Raw genomic sequence first — 17,415 nt, 5'->3', positions numbered from 1 at the left:
TTTTATATTTGCCTATGTAGTTACATTTATCAGCATTCTTTAATTCATCATATGGCTTAACACATTATTGACCAGAGACATATTAACACTGTAGGCATTAGTTTCTGCAAAATCCCCTGGTCAATAATGTGTTAAGTTACTATCTAATTTCATTTTCACCTAAAGGACTATCTTAGCAATTCTTGTAGAGCAGATCTATCAGAAGCAAATTCTCTCAGGCTTTGTTTACCTGGAAATATCTTAATTTCTTCTTTTTTTTTTTTTTTTTTGGAGGATAGTTTTGCTGGATATAGAATTATTGGTTGACAATATTCTTCTTTCAATACTTTAAACATGTCATTTCACTGCCTTCTCTCCTCACAGTTTCTGAGGAGAAATCAGCTGCTAATCTTATTGAGGACTCCTTGTATGCAACAAGGTGCTTCTGTCTTGCTTGCTTTCAGAATTCTCTTTGTCTTTGACTTTTGATAGTTGATTACAATGTGTCTCAGTGTGGATCTCTTTGTTTCTCCTCAGAGTTCACTAAGATTCTTGATATATTCTTTACCAAATTTGTAAACTTTTGGGCCATTATTTCATAAAATATTCCCTTCTTCCTCTTTCTCTCCTTCTGGAACTCCTACTGTGTAAATGTTGATATGCTTTATGGTGTCCCACAGGTCTCTTAAGACTGTTCATTTTTCATCATTCTCTTTCTGTTCCTTAGGCTGACTAAGTCCAACTGATTTGACTTCACTGATAATTTCTTTTGGCTGCTCAAATATGCTCTCTATCTTTCTAATGAATTTTTAAATTTTTATACTTTACAGTTCCAAAATTTGTGTTTCATTCCTTTTTATAATTTCTCTTTATTGACATATTCTATTTGCTGAAACATGGTTCTCCTAGTTACATTCAGCTCTTTGCCTGTGAATTCCTTTAGCTCTCTGAGCATATTTTACAAAGTTGACTTAAAATCTTTGTCTGGTGTGTCCTCAGGGACAGCTTCTGTTTATTTTTCCTGTGTAGGAGAATATCTCTTTAAAAACTGGATGTTTAAAATTTTACAATGTGGTAACTCTGGAAATCAAATTCTTTCCCTCCTTATTGTTGGGTTTGTTGCTTTCATGGGTAGTAACTGTTTGTTTAGTGACTTCTCTAAACAACTTTTGTAAAGACCATATTCTTTGTAATGCATGACTTCTGAAGTCTCTTTCTTTAGTTTCTGGTCAATTAGTATTTAAATGGAGGTTTTCTTAAATGGCTCAGGCAAAAAAAAAAAAAAAAAAGAGGGAAAGAAGGGAAGGAGAAAGAAGAAAAAAGAGAGAAGGAAAGAAAGAGAAAGGAAGGAACAAAAGAAGGAAGAGAGAAGGAGTGAGAGAAAGAGGGAGAAGAAAAACTCTCCTGGTCTTTGCAAATGGCCTCTTTGTTGAGGAACTCCTTCCATGTTGAACCGGCCCACTTACAACTGAAACTGAGTGTTAATTTTGAGCTTGTGCTGAGCCTAAAGATCAGTTACAGTGAACGCCTGGTATATTCTCAGGTCTTTCCTAAGCATGTGTCCTGCCCTGGACATGTATGGCAGACAATGCCCTCTTTTTCCAAAGAATCTCTCTCCCTGGATTTTCCTCTCAGGCTTTCAGCATACCTATTGTTTGCTTCAAGTGCTATATTTTTGCTCCAGGGAGCAGTGGACCAGTCACTTGCTTTTCAGTGGTTTTGAGAAATGCCTAATGCATAACCACTTTCTGCCCTCAGAAAATTCCAGGTTAAGCAAAACAAAGAAAAGAGCTTAGACCAATCCTTCAGACAGCCCTTTGATAGGCCAAAATAGACAAACACAATTCTTTATGAACAAAAGTCTTCTCTGTTTTTTCTAGACCCAGGGGCCAAAGTCCCACCCTGGGAACACAGGCTGCCATCTTCAGGACCATCACCTTGATGAAGAGATATAGGGCCAAAGGCACGTAAAAATGCTGCAAAGTTTTCCTACTTTTTTAAAGTTCCCCTTTCTTGACTCAGCGTTCACTCAGTTTCTATAAATCTTTGGCTGTTTTCCAGAGTTTTGACAGCTTTGTCTCCTTTTTAGCTGTTTCTGTGAACAGATGGATTTTTGAAGCTACCTACTCTGCCTTTTCGCTGGCATCACGTCTCTACATTTTTGAACAGTTTTTGCTAGATTTTGCATTCTAGTTTGATAGTCTTTCTTTAAGCACTTTGAATATGACATCCTTTGCCTTCTGGCGACTATAGTTTTGGATGAAAAGTCAACTACTCATTTTATTGAGGATACTTTGTATGCAATGAATCACTCCTCCATGATGGTCTCAAATTCTCCCTTTGTCCTTGTCTTTCAACAATTTGCTTATAACGTGTCTAGGTGGATCTCTGAGTTTGTTGATTGTGTTGGATATTCAGACTGTTTTTCATGAAATTTGGGGCATTTTTGGCCATTATGCCTTCACATATTCTTTCTATCCTTTCTCTCCTCTCCTTCTGTGACACCAATTGCATGCATGTTTCTATGTCTGATGATGTTTCATGGGTTTCTGCTCATTTTTATTCATTCACTTTGCTTTCTGTTCCTCATACTGGAAATCTCAATTGACCTGTCTTTCTGTTCTTTAGTTCTTTCTTTCACTACCTCAAACTTGTTGAATTCCTCCACTGAATTTTCATTTCAGTTATTGTACTTTTCGACTACAGGGTTTCTATTTGGCTCTTTTTAATAATTTCTCTTTACTCATATTCTCTATTTGGTGAGACATTGCTCTCATACTTTCATTTAGTTCTTTAGATGTGGGTTTTTTTCCTAGCTCTTTGAACATAGCAGCCAATTAAAATCTTTGTCTAGTAAGTCCAACAGATGGGCTTCCTTGGGGTGAGTTTCTATTGTTTACTCTTTTCTTGTGTAGAGATCATAGTTTCTTGTTCTCTGCATGTATTATAATTTTTTTTCTTTTTTGGTTGGAAATTGAACATTTTTAATCATATAATATTGGAAACTGTGGAAATCAGGTATTCCCCCTCTTCCTAGGGCTTTGTTGTTGTTGCTGTCCTTTTTTTTTAAGAGACTTTCCTGAACTAATTCTACATGACTTTGTCATGTGTGGTCACCAAATTCTCTGCTCAGTTAGCTTAATGGTCTACTAATAACTGAACAGAGTATTCCTTAAATTCCTGAAATCCCTAAGTCTCCCAGCCTTGCCAAGGGGCTCTGTGTGTTGGGGCATGTATTTAATGCCTCAGAAGTTTACAACCCTGCCTTAACATTTATTTGCTGCTTGCACAGAATCTCAAGATTAGTTTGAGGTGACAGATCAGGGCCTCCTCCATGCTTTCCTCATATCTTCACTGGGATCCCTAAGACTGTTAATAATTTCTCAGTTTTATAGATAACCAGGCGCTTTCATACATATTATTTTCAATGACCTCAATAGCCACCCTGGAAGGTGTGTGTTAATACTATTTTACAAATGTAGCTGAACCACATAGAGGTTAAGCAACGTGACCAAATTCTCACAGCTAGTGAGACAGTAGTAAAGCTAGGGCTTGAACCAAAATCTGCATAAGTCTGCATCCTTTCCACAGCACAGAACTTCCTTAGGCTTACAAACAAAGATCACTACTGAAGCATGTTTAATAATCCTTATGGCTTCTGAAGAACAATCAGAGGATTCAGATCCCTCAACTCATCTCTCCCCCAATCCTTACCCAAGCCCTATACTTAACATAATTCTCTAAACTCTAAACTCTGTGGGATGCTGGTGTGGAATGTACTGCCATACCAACACATTCACAGAAGTGGTGCCAAGTGGACCCTGCACATCTAAGACACTGATTGGGATATTCCATCACCTCTACCACCTCTGACACCACATTATGTTGATGTTAACCCTTTTCATCACCAAGAAGGAAATTTGCTATTTATCATAAATGAAGATAAAGCGCCTCTTCAATCTTTTTTTATTGTAGAATAAAATACACATACAGAACCACACAAATACATAGCCTAATGGATTGTTCCAAAGCCAACACCCCTGTAACCACCACCTAAGTCAAGAGTTAGAACCTTGCCAACTATCCCAGAAGCCTCTCCATATGCTCCATTCCAACCACAACTCCGTCCCTTTTCCCCCAAGTTAACCATTGTCCCTATATTTATAGTGATCATTTTCTTGCACTTCTCCATAGATAGAAACTCATGTGTGCATTCCTAGAATACTTTTTTTTATTAAAAACTTTTTCAAAATTTGATATGTCTTTTAAGTTTCCTATTCATTTTTTTCTTCCTTTCCTTAAAGTTTATTTGTTGAAGAAACCAGACAACTTGACTTGTAGAATTTCATCATCTGGATTATGCTGACTGCACACTTATGTTCTTCTGTCCTCTATTTCCTAGAAATAGGATGCTAGATGAAAAGACTTGATCCGATTCAGATCTGATCTTCTTTTAATATTTCTTTTTATTATTTATTTATTTGGCTGTGCCAGGTCTTAGTTAGTTGCAGCATGTGGGATCTTTGATCCTCGTTGTGGCATGCAGGATCTTTAGTTGCAGCAGGTGGAATTTAGTTCCCTGACCAGAGATCAAACCCATGTCACCTGCACTGGGAGTGCAGAGTCTTAGCCACTGGACCACCAAAGAAGTCCCAGGTTTGATCTTTTTCATAAGATGATAGGTTCTGTTCTTTTATAGGAGGCAAAAAAAAAAAAAAATGTCTGGTTGTCTCTCTTTTTATGAGGGAAGCGATCATTAATGCTCAAAATGCCTAAATCCTATAATTCACTAGCAGTTGAAAAACTGTGATATTTTAATTCTGTCAATTATTTTCCCTTTATTAACTGGGATATTTCTATAAAGAGATATCCCCCTTATCTACTATGTTGTTAAGCAATAATACAATTCACAATAAGAAAGGTCAGTAAAGCTTGATTCCTTCCCTTAATTTAACAGTTTTTGAAATAAAGTATTAGTTCCTTGTGCTGCTGTTCTCAGGCACTTCAGTTGTGTCCAACTCTTTGCGACCCCATGGAAAAGGCTCCTCTGTCCATGGGATTTCCCAGGCAGTAATAGTGAAGTAGGTTGCCATGCCCTCAGGGATCTTCCTGACCCACGGATCGAACCTGCATCTCTTATGTCTCCTGTACTGCAGGAGAATCCTTTACTGCTGAGTCACCAGGTATCACCCTCCAAAAGTGACCCATCAGCTTTTTTTGTATCATCGTAAACTTACAGATTATTTGCTGAGTTTCAAAATCCACTGTAAGTATTATCCTTATTGAAGCTCAAAGTGTCCCATCTTTAGCCAGTAGGAGTCTCATCAAGTTGTCTCCTGAGTCCTTTTGACATGACCCTAATAATCTTTGGGCTTCCCTGATAGCTCAGTTGGTAAAGAATCCACCTGCAATGCAGGAGACCCCAGTTTGATTCCTGGGTTGGAAAGATCCCCTGGAGAAGGGATAGGCTACCACTCCAGCATTCTCGGGCTTACCTTGTGGCTCAGCAGGTAAAGAATCCACCTGCAAGGCAGGAGACCTGGGTTCGATCCCTGGGTTGGGAAGATTCCCTGGAGAAGGGAAAGGCTACCCACTCCAGTATTCTGGCCTGGAGAATTCCATGAACTATACAGTCCATGGGGTTGCAGAGTCAGATACAACTGAGTGACTTTTACTCACAGTAATCTTTGATAGCTTCCTTGCTATGTGTACAAGATATTCTGAGCTCATTTGGTATAGTTTCAGGCCTAAGCCTGCAATCAACCATGTCTCGAAAAATCCCTAGCTCCTTCTAGTGATAAATGGTATTTCAACACCACATTATGGGCACTAAGGATGCATAATTAAGTTGGTCAGTGTTCTAGGTTTTTCAATGGATAATGATAAAATATATTAGGGATTTATATTGATACTTCCAATTTAAATGCAAAACGATAGGGTTTTACTTTGTCTATATTATATTCATACTTCCTTTCTTCCATGAGTAACCTGGTTCTCAAGAATACTGAGGATAACAGAATTAAACTGTCCCATAATTACTCATCTGCTTTATCCTGTGTCACACACACAACAGTCCCAGAGTAATACTAAGAGCATCACCACAAAGTTCATTTCTGACAAATGGTTTAAAATTTTGCATCAACTCTCCCATTCTTCCCCATTTTAATCAATACTATATCTTCATTGTCAGAGTATATATTCATTTGTGCTATATTCTCTCCTTGTTAACCCATAGTTATGATTAGTTCTAGAAATAAAAACATATTTTACTGTTCATTGCCTTCCCAGTGTTGATACTTCTTTAGTAATTCTAGTTGGCTGAAACTTATTCCTTATTAAATAGATTCCTAAGAAAGGGCTCATGGGAGCAGTATTAGTCAAGATTTTTTTATGTTGATGACAGTTTGTCTATGCCCTGTATACCTGAAAGTCAGTTCTGCTGGATCCAGAATTCTTGGTTTGCATTTTCTTTCCTAAAGTATCTTAAATGTTTGACTCCATTTTCCTTTATTTATTTCTGGCTGTGCCGGGTCTTCACTGCCATGCAGGCTTTTCCCTAGCAGAGGTGAGCAGGCACCACTCTTCATTACAGTGCAGTTTTCCCACTGTGGTGGCCTCTCTTGCTGTGGAGCCACAGGAGGGCTTCAGTAGTTGAGGAGCATGGTCTCAGTAATTGTGGCTCCTGGGCTCTAGATCACAGGTTCAAGAATTGTTGCACATGGGCTTAGTTACCCCACAGCATGTAGGATCTTCCCAGACCAGGGATCGGATTCATGTCTCCTGCATTGCCAGGCAGATTCTTTAACCACTGAGCCACTTGGGAAGCCCCATTTTCACTCAGCGTAAAGCATTACCATAGCAGAGTTTAATAATAATTTTCTTTTCCTTATAAGCCTCTTAGCTTGCTGCTGCTAAGTCACTTCAGTCGTGTCCGACTCTGTGCGACCCCATCCCTGGGATTTTCCAGGCAAGAACACTGGAGTGGGTTGCCATTTCCTTCTCCAATGCATAAAAGTGAAAGTGAAGTCGCTCAGTCATGGCTGACTCTTCACGACCCCATGGACTGCAGCCTACCAGGCTCCTACATCCATGGGATTTTCAAGGCAAGAGTACTGGAGTGGGGTTCCATTGCCTTCTCCGGCCGCTTAGCTTAGATGCTAACAATTTCCTCTACACCTCTTTCCTTCAAAGTGAAAGTGAAAGCTGCTCAGTTTTGTCCGACTGTTTGCAACCCCATGGACTATACAGTCCGTGGAATTCTCCAGGCCAGAATACTGGAGTGGGTAGCTGTTCCTTTCTCCAGGGGATCTTCCCAACCCAGGGATCAAACCCAGGTCTTTTGCATTGCAGGCAGATTCTTCACCAGCTGAGCCACCAGGGAAGCCCAAGAATACTGGAGTGGATAGCCTATCCCTTTCTCCAGGGGATCTTCCTGACCCAGGAATCGAACTGGAGATTCTTTACTAGCTGAGCTACCAGGGAAGCCAAAGGGATTCCTTCATATTCTTTTACTAGAATATGTTCTGGTGTTTGTTAAGTCCATATTCTCAATATACAATGAGGGCTCTTTCAATATATAGTTTCAATTCTTTCATTTCAGATAACTTTTCTTAGAATTTACATTTGAGTGTTTATTCTGTTTCATTACTTTGCTTCTATTTCACATTCAGAGATTCCTATTATCCTTAAGTGGGATCATTTTCCCCCCATCTTCAGTGTTCATCATTTTCTCTTGTATACTTTTTAATCTCTTTATTTATTACTGATTTTTAATTTAAAATTACTGATTTTATTTTAAAAATTAAAATTTTTATTTCTCCCATTTAATCCTATATGTCTAAGTCCTTATCTGCTGTATTTAATTGCTCTTAGTCTAATTTGGTCTTTATTTTTGAAATGATTTTATTTCTAATTCTTTTCTTAGTTCTATCACTTCACTCTTTTCTTTCCTAACATCACTTTTGTAAAAATTTACCTTGTTCTGAAATAGTACAGGTTTTATCTGTTTTGTGAACATATCTTTGTTGTGGGCTTTCATTATCTGTAGTAATATTATTCTCCACTTTGTTCTTTTCTTCTTATAATTTTATATGGGATTTTACCACAATCTTTTTCTATTATACTTTTTTATATGAAATTAATTTTCCTGAACTTTTAGGAGAAAACATGATTCTAACTTTAAATATCCATTCTTGATTTAACATGTGGTAGCTTTATTTTTGAAGTTTCCTGGTTCTGTTTCCCTTCTCCAATTTTATCTGAACCTCTCCTCTTTTTCCTGGGTCTCTTACCTGCTCAATTTTCATTCCACTCCCAATATTTCCCGTAAGTATGGAACTCTACCCTTGAAAGTAGCCTTGGACGGTCAGTTTTTAAAGTTACAGGGTCTGAACCATTCTAGCCCCTTCATAAATTGCAGGGACCTCCTGTGTTACACCACAGCTAATAGATTAGGCAACACACTCTCTGGTATCAATTGCTATTCAAGACTTATTGACTTCCCTCTGCTTCCTCTGCTACAGATGCTAATACTATGCAGTGTGGTTCTTGGTAAGGATCTCTTTTTTTTTTTTTTTTTAAATTTTTATTATTATTATTATTTTTTTTCCAGTGGGTTTTGTCATACATTGATATGAATCAGCCATGGATTTACATGTATTCCCAATCCCGATCCCCCCTCCCACCTCCCTCTCCACCCGATTCCTCTGGGTCTTCCCAGTGCACCAGGCCGGAGCACTTGTCTCGTGCATCCCACCTGGGCTGGTGATCTGTTTCACCATAGATAGTATACATGCTGTTCTTTTGAAATATCCCACCCTCACATTCTCCCACAAAGTTCAAAAGTCTGTTCTGTATTTGTGTCTCTTTTTCTGTTCTGCATATAGGGTTATCGTTATCACCTTTCTAAATTCCATATACATGTGTCAGTATGCTGTAATGTTCTTTATCTTTCTGGCTTACTTCACTCTGTATAATGGGCTCCAGCTTCATCCATCTCATTAGGACTGGTTCAAATGAATTCTTTTTAATGGCTGAGTAATATTCCATGGTGTATATGTACCACAGCTTCCTTATCCATTCATCTGCTGATGGGCATCTAGGTTGCTTCCATGTCCTGGCTATTATAAACAGTGCTGCGATGAACATTGGGGTGCACGTGTCTCTTTCAGATCTGGTTTCCTCAGTGTGTATGCCCAGAAGTGGGATTGCTGGGTCATATGGCAGTTCTATGTCCAGTTTTTTAAGAAATCTCCACACTGTTTTCCATAGCGGCTGTACTAGTTTGCATTCCCACCAACAGTGTAAGAGGGTTCCCTTTTCTCCACACCCTCTCCAGCATTTATTGCTTGTAGACTTTTGGATAGCAGCCATCCTGACTGGCGTGTAATGGTACCTCATTGTGGTTTTGATTTGCATTTCTCTAATAATGAGTGATGTTGAGCATCTTTTCATGTGTTTGTTAGCCATCTGTATGTCTTCTTTGGAGAAATGTCTGTTTAGTTCTTTGGCCCATTTTTTGATTGGGTCATTTATTTTTCTGGAATTGAGCTGCAGGAGTTGCTTGTATATTTTTGAGATTAATCCTTTGTCTCTTTCTTCATTTGCTATTATTTTCTCCCAATCTGAGGGCTGTCTTTTCACCTTACTTATAGTTTCCTTTGTAGTGCAAAAGCTTTTAAGTTTCATTAGGTCCCATTTGTTTAGTTTTGCTTTTATTTCCAATATTCTGGGAGGTGGGTCATAGAGGATCTTGCTTTGATTTATGTCGGAGAGTGTTTTGCCTATGTTCTCCTCTAGGAGTTTTATAGTTTCTGGTCTTACATTTAGATCTTTAATCCATTTTGAGTTTATTTTTCTGTATGGTGTTAGAAAGTGTTCTAGTTTCATTCTTTTACAAGTGGTTGACCAGTTTTCCCAGCACCACTTGTTAAAGAGGTTGTCTTTTTTCCATTGTATATCCTTGCCTCCTTTGTCAAAGATAAGGTGTCCATAGGTTCGTGGATTTATCTCTGGGCTTTCTATTCTGTTCCACTGATCTATATTTCTGTCTTTGTGCCAGTACCATACTGACTTGATGACTGTGGCTTTGTAGTAGAGTCTGAAGTCAGGCAGGTTGATTCCTCCAGTTCCATTCTTCTTTCTCAAGATTACTTTGGCTATTCGAGGTTTTTTGTATTTCCATACAAATTGTGAAATTCTTTGGTCTAGTTCTGTGAAAAATACCGTTGGTAGCTTGATAGGGATTGCATTGAATCTATAGACTGCTTTGGGTAGAATAGCCATTTTGACAATATTAATTCTTCCAATCCATGAACACGGTATGTTTCTCCATCTGTTTGTGTCCTCTTTGATTTCTTTCATCAGTGTTTTATAGTTTTCTATGTATAGGTCCTTTGTTTCTTTAGGTAGATATACTCCTAAGTATTTTATTCTTTTTGTTGCAATGGTGAATGGTATTGTTTCCTTAATTTCTCTGTCTGTTTTTTCATTGTTAGTATATAGGAATGCAAGGGATTTCTGTGTGTTAATTTTATATCCTGCAACTTTACTATATTCATTGATTAGCTCTAGTAATTTTCTGGTAGAATCTTTAGGGTTTTCTATGTAGAGGATCATGTCATCTGCAAACAGTGAGAGTTTTACTTCTTCTTTTCCTATCTGGATTCCTTTTACTTCTTTTTCTGCTCTGATTGCTGTGGCCAGCACTTCCAACACTATGTTGAATAGCAGTGGTGAGAGTGGGCACCCTTGTCTTGTTCCTGATTTCAGGGGAAATGCCTTCAATTTTTCACCATTGAGGGTGATGCTTGCTGTGGGTTTGTCATATATAGCTTTTATTATGTTGAGGTATGTTCCTTCTATTCCTGCTTTTTGGAGAGTTTTAATCATAAATGAGTGTTGAATTTTGTCAAAGGCTTTCTCTGCATCTATTGAGATAATCATATGGTTTTTATCTTTCAATTTGTTAATGTGGTGTATTACATTGATTGATTTGCGGATATTAAAGAATCCTTGCATTCCTGGGATAAAGCCCACTTGGTCATGGTGTATGATTTTTTTAATATGTTGTTGGATTCTGTTTGCTAGAATTTTGTTAAGGATTTTTGCATCTATGTTCATCAGTGATATTGGCCTGTAGTTTTCTTTTTTTGTGGCATCTTTGTCTGGTTTTGGAATTAGGGTGATGGTGGCCTCATAGAATGAGTTTGGAAGCTTACCTTCTTCTGCAATTTTCTGGAAGAGTTTGAGTAAGATAGGTGTTAGCTCTTCTCTAAATTTTTGGTAGAATTCAGCTGTGAAGCTATCTGGTCCTGGGCTTTTGTTTGCTGGAAGATTTTTGATGACAGTTTCGATTTCCTTGCTTGTGATGGGTCTGTTAAGATCTTCTATTTCTTCCTGGTTCAGTTTTGGAAAGTTATACTTTTCTAAGAATTTGTCCATTTCATCCAAGTTGTCCATTTTATTGGCATAGAGCTGCTGGTAGTAGTCTCTTATGATCCTTTGTATTTCAGTGTTGTCTGTTGTGATCTCTCCATTTTCATTTCTAATTTTGTTAATTTGGTTTTTCTCTCTTTGTTTCTTAATGAGTCTTGCTAATGGTTTGTCAATTTTGTTTATTTTTTCAAAAAACCAGCTTTTAGCTTTGTTGATTTTTGCTATGGTCTCTTTAGTTTCTTTTGCATTTATTTCTGCCCTGATTTTTAAGATTTCTTTCCTTCTGCTAACTCTGGGGTTCTTCATTTCTTCCTTCTCTAATTACTTTAGGTGTAGAGTTAGGTTATTTAATTGGTTTTTTTCCTGTTTCTTGATGTAAGCCTGTAGTGCTATGAACCTTCCCCTTAGCACTGCTTTTACAGTGTCCCATAGGTTTTGGGTTGTTGTGTTTTCATTTTCATTCATTTCTATACATATTTTGATTTCTTTTTTGATTTCTTCTATGATTTGTTGGTTATTCAGAAGCGTGTTATTTAGCCTCCATATGTTTGAAGTTTTAACAATTTTTTCCCTGTAATTGAGATCTAATCTCACTGCACTGTGGTCAGAAAAGATGACTGGAATGATTTCAATTTTTTTGAATTTTCCAAGACCAGATTTATGGCCCAGGATGTGATCTATTCTGGAGAATGTTCCGTGTGCACTTGAGAAAAAGGTGAAGTTGATTGTTTTGGGGTGAAATGTCCTATAGATATCAATTAGGTCTAGCTGGTCCATTGTGTCATTTAAGGTTTGTGTTTCCTTGTTAATTTTCTGTTTAGTTGATCTATCCATAGTTGTGAGTGGGGTATTAAAGTCTCCCACTATTATTGTGTTACTATTAATTTCCTCTTTCATACTCGTTAGCGTTTGCCGTACATATTGCGGTGCTCCTATGTTGGGTGCATATATATTTATAATTGTTATATCTTCTTTTTTGATTGATCCTTTGATCATTATGTAGTGTCCTTCTTTGTCTCTTTTCACTTCCTTTATTTGAAAGTCTATTTTATCTGATATGAGTATTGCGACTCCTGCTTTCTTTTGGTCTCCGTTTGCATGAAATATTTTTTTCCAGCCCTTCACTTTTAGTCTGTATGTGTCTCTTGTTTTGAGGTGGGTCTCTTGTAGACAGCATATATAGGGGTCTTGTTTTTGTATCCATTCAGCCAATCTTTGTCTTTTGGTTGGGGCATTCAACCCATTTACATTTAGGGTAATTATTGATAGGTGTGGTCCCGTTGCCATTTACTTTGTTGTTTTGGGTTCACATTTATAAAACCTTTCTGCATTTCCTGTCTAGAGAAGATCCTTTAGCATTTGTTGAAGAGCTGGTTTGGTGGTGCTGAATTCTCTCAGCTTTTGCTTATCTGTAAAGCTTTTGAATTCTTCTTCATATCTGAATGAGATCCTTGCTGGATACAGTAATCTAGGTTGTAGGTTATTCTCTTTCATTACTTTCAGTACGTCCTGCCATTCCCTTCTGGCCTGGAGGGTTTCTATTGATAGATCAGCTGTTATCCTTATGGGAATCCCTTTGTGTGTTATTTGTTGTTTTTCCCTTGCTGCTTTTAATATTTGTTCTTTGTGTTTGATCTTTGTTAATTTGATTAATATGTGTCTTGGGGTGTTTCGCCTTGGGTTTATCCTGTTTGGGACTCTCTGGGTGTAAGGATCTCTTGTGACTAGTTTTCTTGTTGCTGTTGTTTTGGTTTTGGTTTTCGGTTACATTGCGTACCACGTGGGATCTTAGCTCCTTGACCAGGGGTCAAACCCACACTCCTTGCACAGGAAGTATGCAGTCTTAAACACGGGACAGGGAGGGAAGTCCCTCTTGTTAACTAGTTTTGATGTAAATGCTGTCACTACTGCGGCCACCATCTTCTTAGATTTTAGGGTATATTTTAATAGTCCTTAGAATTTTTCTATAGAAAACTTTTTGAACAAAATGCCTTAAGAGTCTTAGAACAGTTTCGGAAAGAAAACAGAAGGAAATGGACCCATTTTGTCTGCTTACCTCAAAAAGTCTGAACAAGCTGTATCTTGTTTTATAATCAGTCCACAAGACCATAAAAAATGCATTCATTGAGACGGTGCTAATCATAATTATCTTAAAGAGACGACTCATTATGACTTTCTTCACAAATGCCTGAAACTGAGTATCTTTCCTCCTGTCAGAAAGTTGAATAAGAGGTGTGATTATCTTGCAACAGAGCTAGATCCCCAAACGATGCACAGTTTTTTAGGAACTAGGGTCTGCTTTCCCCCTTCTGTGACTATAAATCTAATCCATATATATACTTTAAATTTGCAATGAAATGCTGACTAAATGACCACTGAAATATGTATGACAATCAAAGGGTAGGTCTGTCCCCACTCAGTTAACTCAGTTCAATCTCTCTAGACTTATGGAACAAAAATGATTACCACTCCTTCTCAAACAAAGCATCATCTTCCTTTACTCATGCAACAAATTTTCAGTGAAAGCCAAAGTTGCTCAGTCGCATCCAACTCTTTGTGACCCCATGGACTATACAGTCCATGGAATTCTCCAGGCCAGAATACTGGAGTGGGTAGCCTTTCCCTTCTCCAGGGTATCTTCCCAACCCAGGGATCAAACCCAGGTCTCCCGCATTACAGGCAGATTCTTTACCAGCTGAGCCACCAGGGAAGCCCAAGAATACTGGAGTGGATAGCCTATCCCTTCTCCAGGGGATCTTCCTGACCCAGGAATCAAACTGGGGTCTTCTGCATTGCAGGCAGGATTCTTTACCAACTGAGCTATGATAGCTCGAAACTTTCAGTAACTAACTACTATTCAACTCACTCATTTATTCACTCAACAAGTTTTTATTGAATGATTATTATATGCCAGGCAATACAGTAGTCCCTTGAGATATAAGGTGAAGTAAAACTATATACAGTCAGTCTAGTAGGGAAAACTGCTAATCAAATAACCATACAAGCACTTATACATCAATGATTTTTAAAAATTGACCACTCTAAGAAAAAATGGGCAAGCGTATAATCAATTCATGAAAGAAATACAATGGCAGTGAAGTTCCCCTCCCTATGTTCAGCAGCACTACTAATCAAGGAGGTGCAAATTAAGCAAAACCATTAACTTTGCTTATGAAATTAGAAAGACTTAAACTTGATAATATTTAATGCTGGCAATAGTGCAGTGTGAGGGAACATTCTCATAAACTGCCAGGGAAATGTAAACTGACCAATTTTTCTGAAAAACATTAGTTGTGTTCATATCCTCAGACCCAAGAAATCTACCCCAAGAGAATACAATTGGACATGCTGTGACTTTAGCCTAACCTGTTTATCTCATCATTATTTGCTGTAATAAGAACTTGGATACAATTGAAAAGTCTAACCAAAAGAAGACAGGTTGAGTAAACTATGGCACATCCAGCTAATGGAATATTGCACAGATACCACAACATGTCTACATATTTTTCATGATTTAGAAAAATGCTTATGACCACTGGATAGCAAAACATAGAAACAATACAATATAAAAATTCTCTACTTAAAATTATCTCAACTGTGCAAAGCAGGTAGAAAAAAATTCAGCATGAAATATGCCAAAATGTTGCCAGTGTCTGCCTACTGATGGTAAAGTTACAGGTAATTCTTTTTCCTGTTTATATTTATCTGTGTTTTTCAATTTTCCTCATGTAACAAATCAACAGTCTCACACAGTAAAAAAACTATAGAATGTATATACTTCTATAACCTATAAAAATAAAATATATAATTTCCACTATCTGATTTGAGATCATGTCTATTACCAAAACAAACAAACAAAAAAGCCTTCAAATTATCTAACACAGTATTGAACAAAAAAGGAAAAGATGGAACAAACTAGTCATTTGGTCTACAGGTCAAATAAGAGTGTGACTGAATATCTGATTAACCAGCCAACTGTGACAGTAAAGCTGAGAAAATTGTTTGGCTGAGACTTCAACAACCTCACCAGTCGGAGAAATCAGATTATCTAGGATGAGTCCCTCAGTTTGGGAAGTAGAAGAGTGCCTATGAGAAGAGGCTAAGAGCCCTCAACACTGCCATCTGCATACTTGTTAAGCAAGAGAAATAAAAAATATTTACTGAAATTTCCATAATTTCTCATAGAATATCTGTGACGCATTCTCGAACAGTGAGTTAGAAAGGATTCTTGCATGGTCCTGGTGATAAAAGTGCTGAGACATTTTCCAAATTTTCAATTTTTATTCCTTGCTTTAACCATCCAACAGAAAATCTCTGCTTAGGAATCTCCTCGCATCTAGATTCCACAAGGTCACAGAGAAGTGTCCACAGAGGGAATCCTTGCTTTATGAGGTCACTCTTTACAGCCCAGTATGTTATTAGCCAGCAGGCCCCTGTAGGGGAGAATTCCCCACGGTTTTACCCACATATCCTCTCTTCCCAAGGAGACCAAGCACCTCCATTCAGCATAAGAGTCGTGAGTGAGTGAGTGAGTGAGTGAAAGTCGCTCAGTCGTGTCTGATTCTTTGTGATCCCATGGACTGCAGCCCACCAGGCTCTCCTCTGTCCATAGGATTCTCCAGGCAAGAATACTGGAGCAGGTTGCCGTTCCCTTCTCCAGGGAGAAGAGTCAAGAGCACCCTGCAATTGTGAAGCTCTGGGATAAAACTAGAAGACAACAGAAACAGGCCAGACAAGAGCCTTCCTTCTTCAGAAGTGCCCTCATCTGACAGAGGCCCTTAATAATGTGTTAGAATAGGTCAAGGGTCATAGAAGAGGGGAAAGCAAAATTCTCTGGGCTTCTAAGAGCAAGAGTGCACAGCCAGGGCACAGCACTGGAGACACCTGGAAGGACAAGGAAAGATTCTGATGGGTTTGGGGCTAGAACACAAGAAACAGGAAGTGCAGAGGTTATCCATGCCCAACACTGGCTAACTGGGGACCCAAAATGTACATATATGAACCACCTAAAGAGTGTAAGGGAAGAGTCTTGGGGTAGAAATGTTTTAGGTTCAAGAGCAACAGGCACTATTCCTCTGTTCAATTCTTGGGATGAATATATTCTTCTCATTCTCCTACTCCTAGCTCCTTTGACTTCCGAGGCAAATCAATATATAGGTTTCTGGGTAGTCCTGTATTGAATTAAATGGTTAGTTAGCCAAATTGGTCAAATTCCTGGAAACTTTATTTCTTGGACCATAATAGAAGGAGGAAAACACCTTACCACTTCCAACATCCGAAGTATTCTGGAACAAGTGTTTTCAACTATTTCTCGTAGAAAAATACTCTTGGAGGCAAGCAGAATACTGAACTGGGAAATAACATCTTACCTACTCAGTCTCTCCACTTAAAATCATCAACAGTAAAGCTCTAAGAAACACTGATTTATGTTCTCAGGATTCACACGTTGGCCTCACCTTCTTATTCTACATTCTCTTCCTCAGGAGTCAAGTTTCTCTGATGCCTTCTACTGCCTCCTTTGATCATATGCCCCCAACACCTTTTGGGTTTCTGCCTACACCCACAGTGGTCTCCTGGAAGAGCTGCTGAATCAGTTCTCCATCTCTGTTTCCACGTGCCTCAATACATCAGTGGGTCTAATTCCATCCAGGCACTCAGGAGGCCCTCAGTAATGTATGCTATGTGGCTACACAAATGAATGTCCTCAGGGATCCTTATGCTCACTCAAGTAGCTGAGCATAGAGGAATTTTATTTCCAGGAACCCCAAGAATATACTCCTATGCGTCCCCTCTTTAAGCACCAAAACACACTTTAGGGAGAAATGAAGAAAAAACTAAGAATATAAAAGATTCTTGGGACTTCCCTGGTGGGTCCAGTGGTTAAGAATCCACCTTGCAATACAGGGAATGTGAGTTCGATCCTTGGTCGGGGAACTAAGATCCCCACATGTCATGGGGGAGCTAAGCCTGCTGGCTGCAACTACTGAGCAGATACCACTA

The 17,415-nt window shown here is 38.4% G+C and overlaps 1 protein-coding gene across 1 annotated transcript in view; it reads right to left on the bottom strand.

Annotated features, from left to right (window-relative positions):
* Window positions 1–16,040, bottom strand: part of CATSPER3 (cation channel sperm associated 3) — a 34,140-nt gene extending 18,100 nt beyond the window's left edge. Inside the window, exons 1-2 of the mRNA XM_061149410.1 lie at window positions 15,577–16,040; window positions 13,472–13,625 (exon numbers count right to left, since the gene is read on the bottom strand). Of these exons, the coding sequence (XP_061005393.1) occupies window positions 13,472–13,625; window positions 15,577–15,677 (255 nt within the window). The 5' untranslated portion in view covers window positions 15,678–16,040. The remainder of the gene's footprint in view (window positions 1–13,471; window positions 13,626–15,576) is intronic.
* Between the last annotated feature and the right edge of the window lie 1,375 nt (window positions 16,041–17,415).

Source organism: Dama dama, chromosome 9 (assembly GCF_033118175.1).
Source record: "Dama dama isolate Ldn47 chromosome 9, ASM3311817v1, whole genome shotgun sequence".
In the NCBI taxonomy this organism is placed as follows: domain Eukaryota; kingdom Metazoa; phylum Chordata; class Mammalia; order Artiodactyla; family Cervidae; genus Dama; species Dama dama.
The sequence above is the reverse complement of the archived record's forward strand: the minus strand, read 5'-3'. Positions and strand labels throughout refer to the sequence as shown.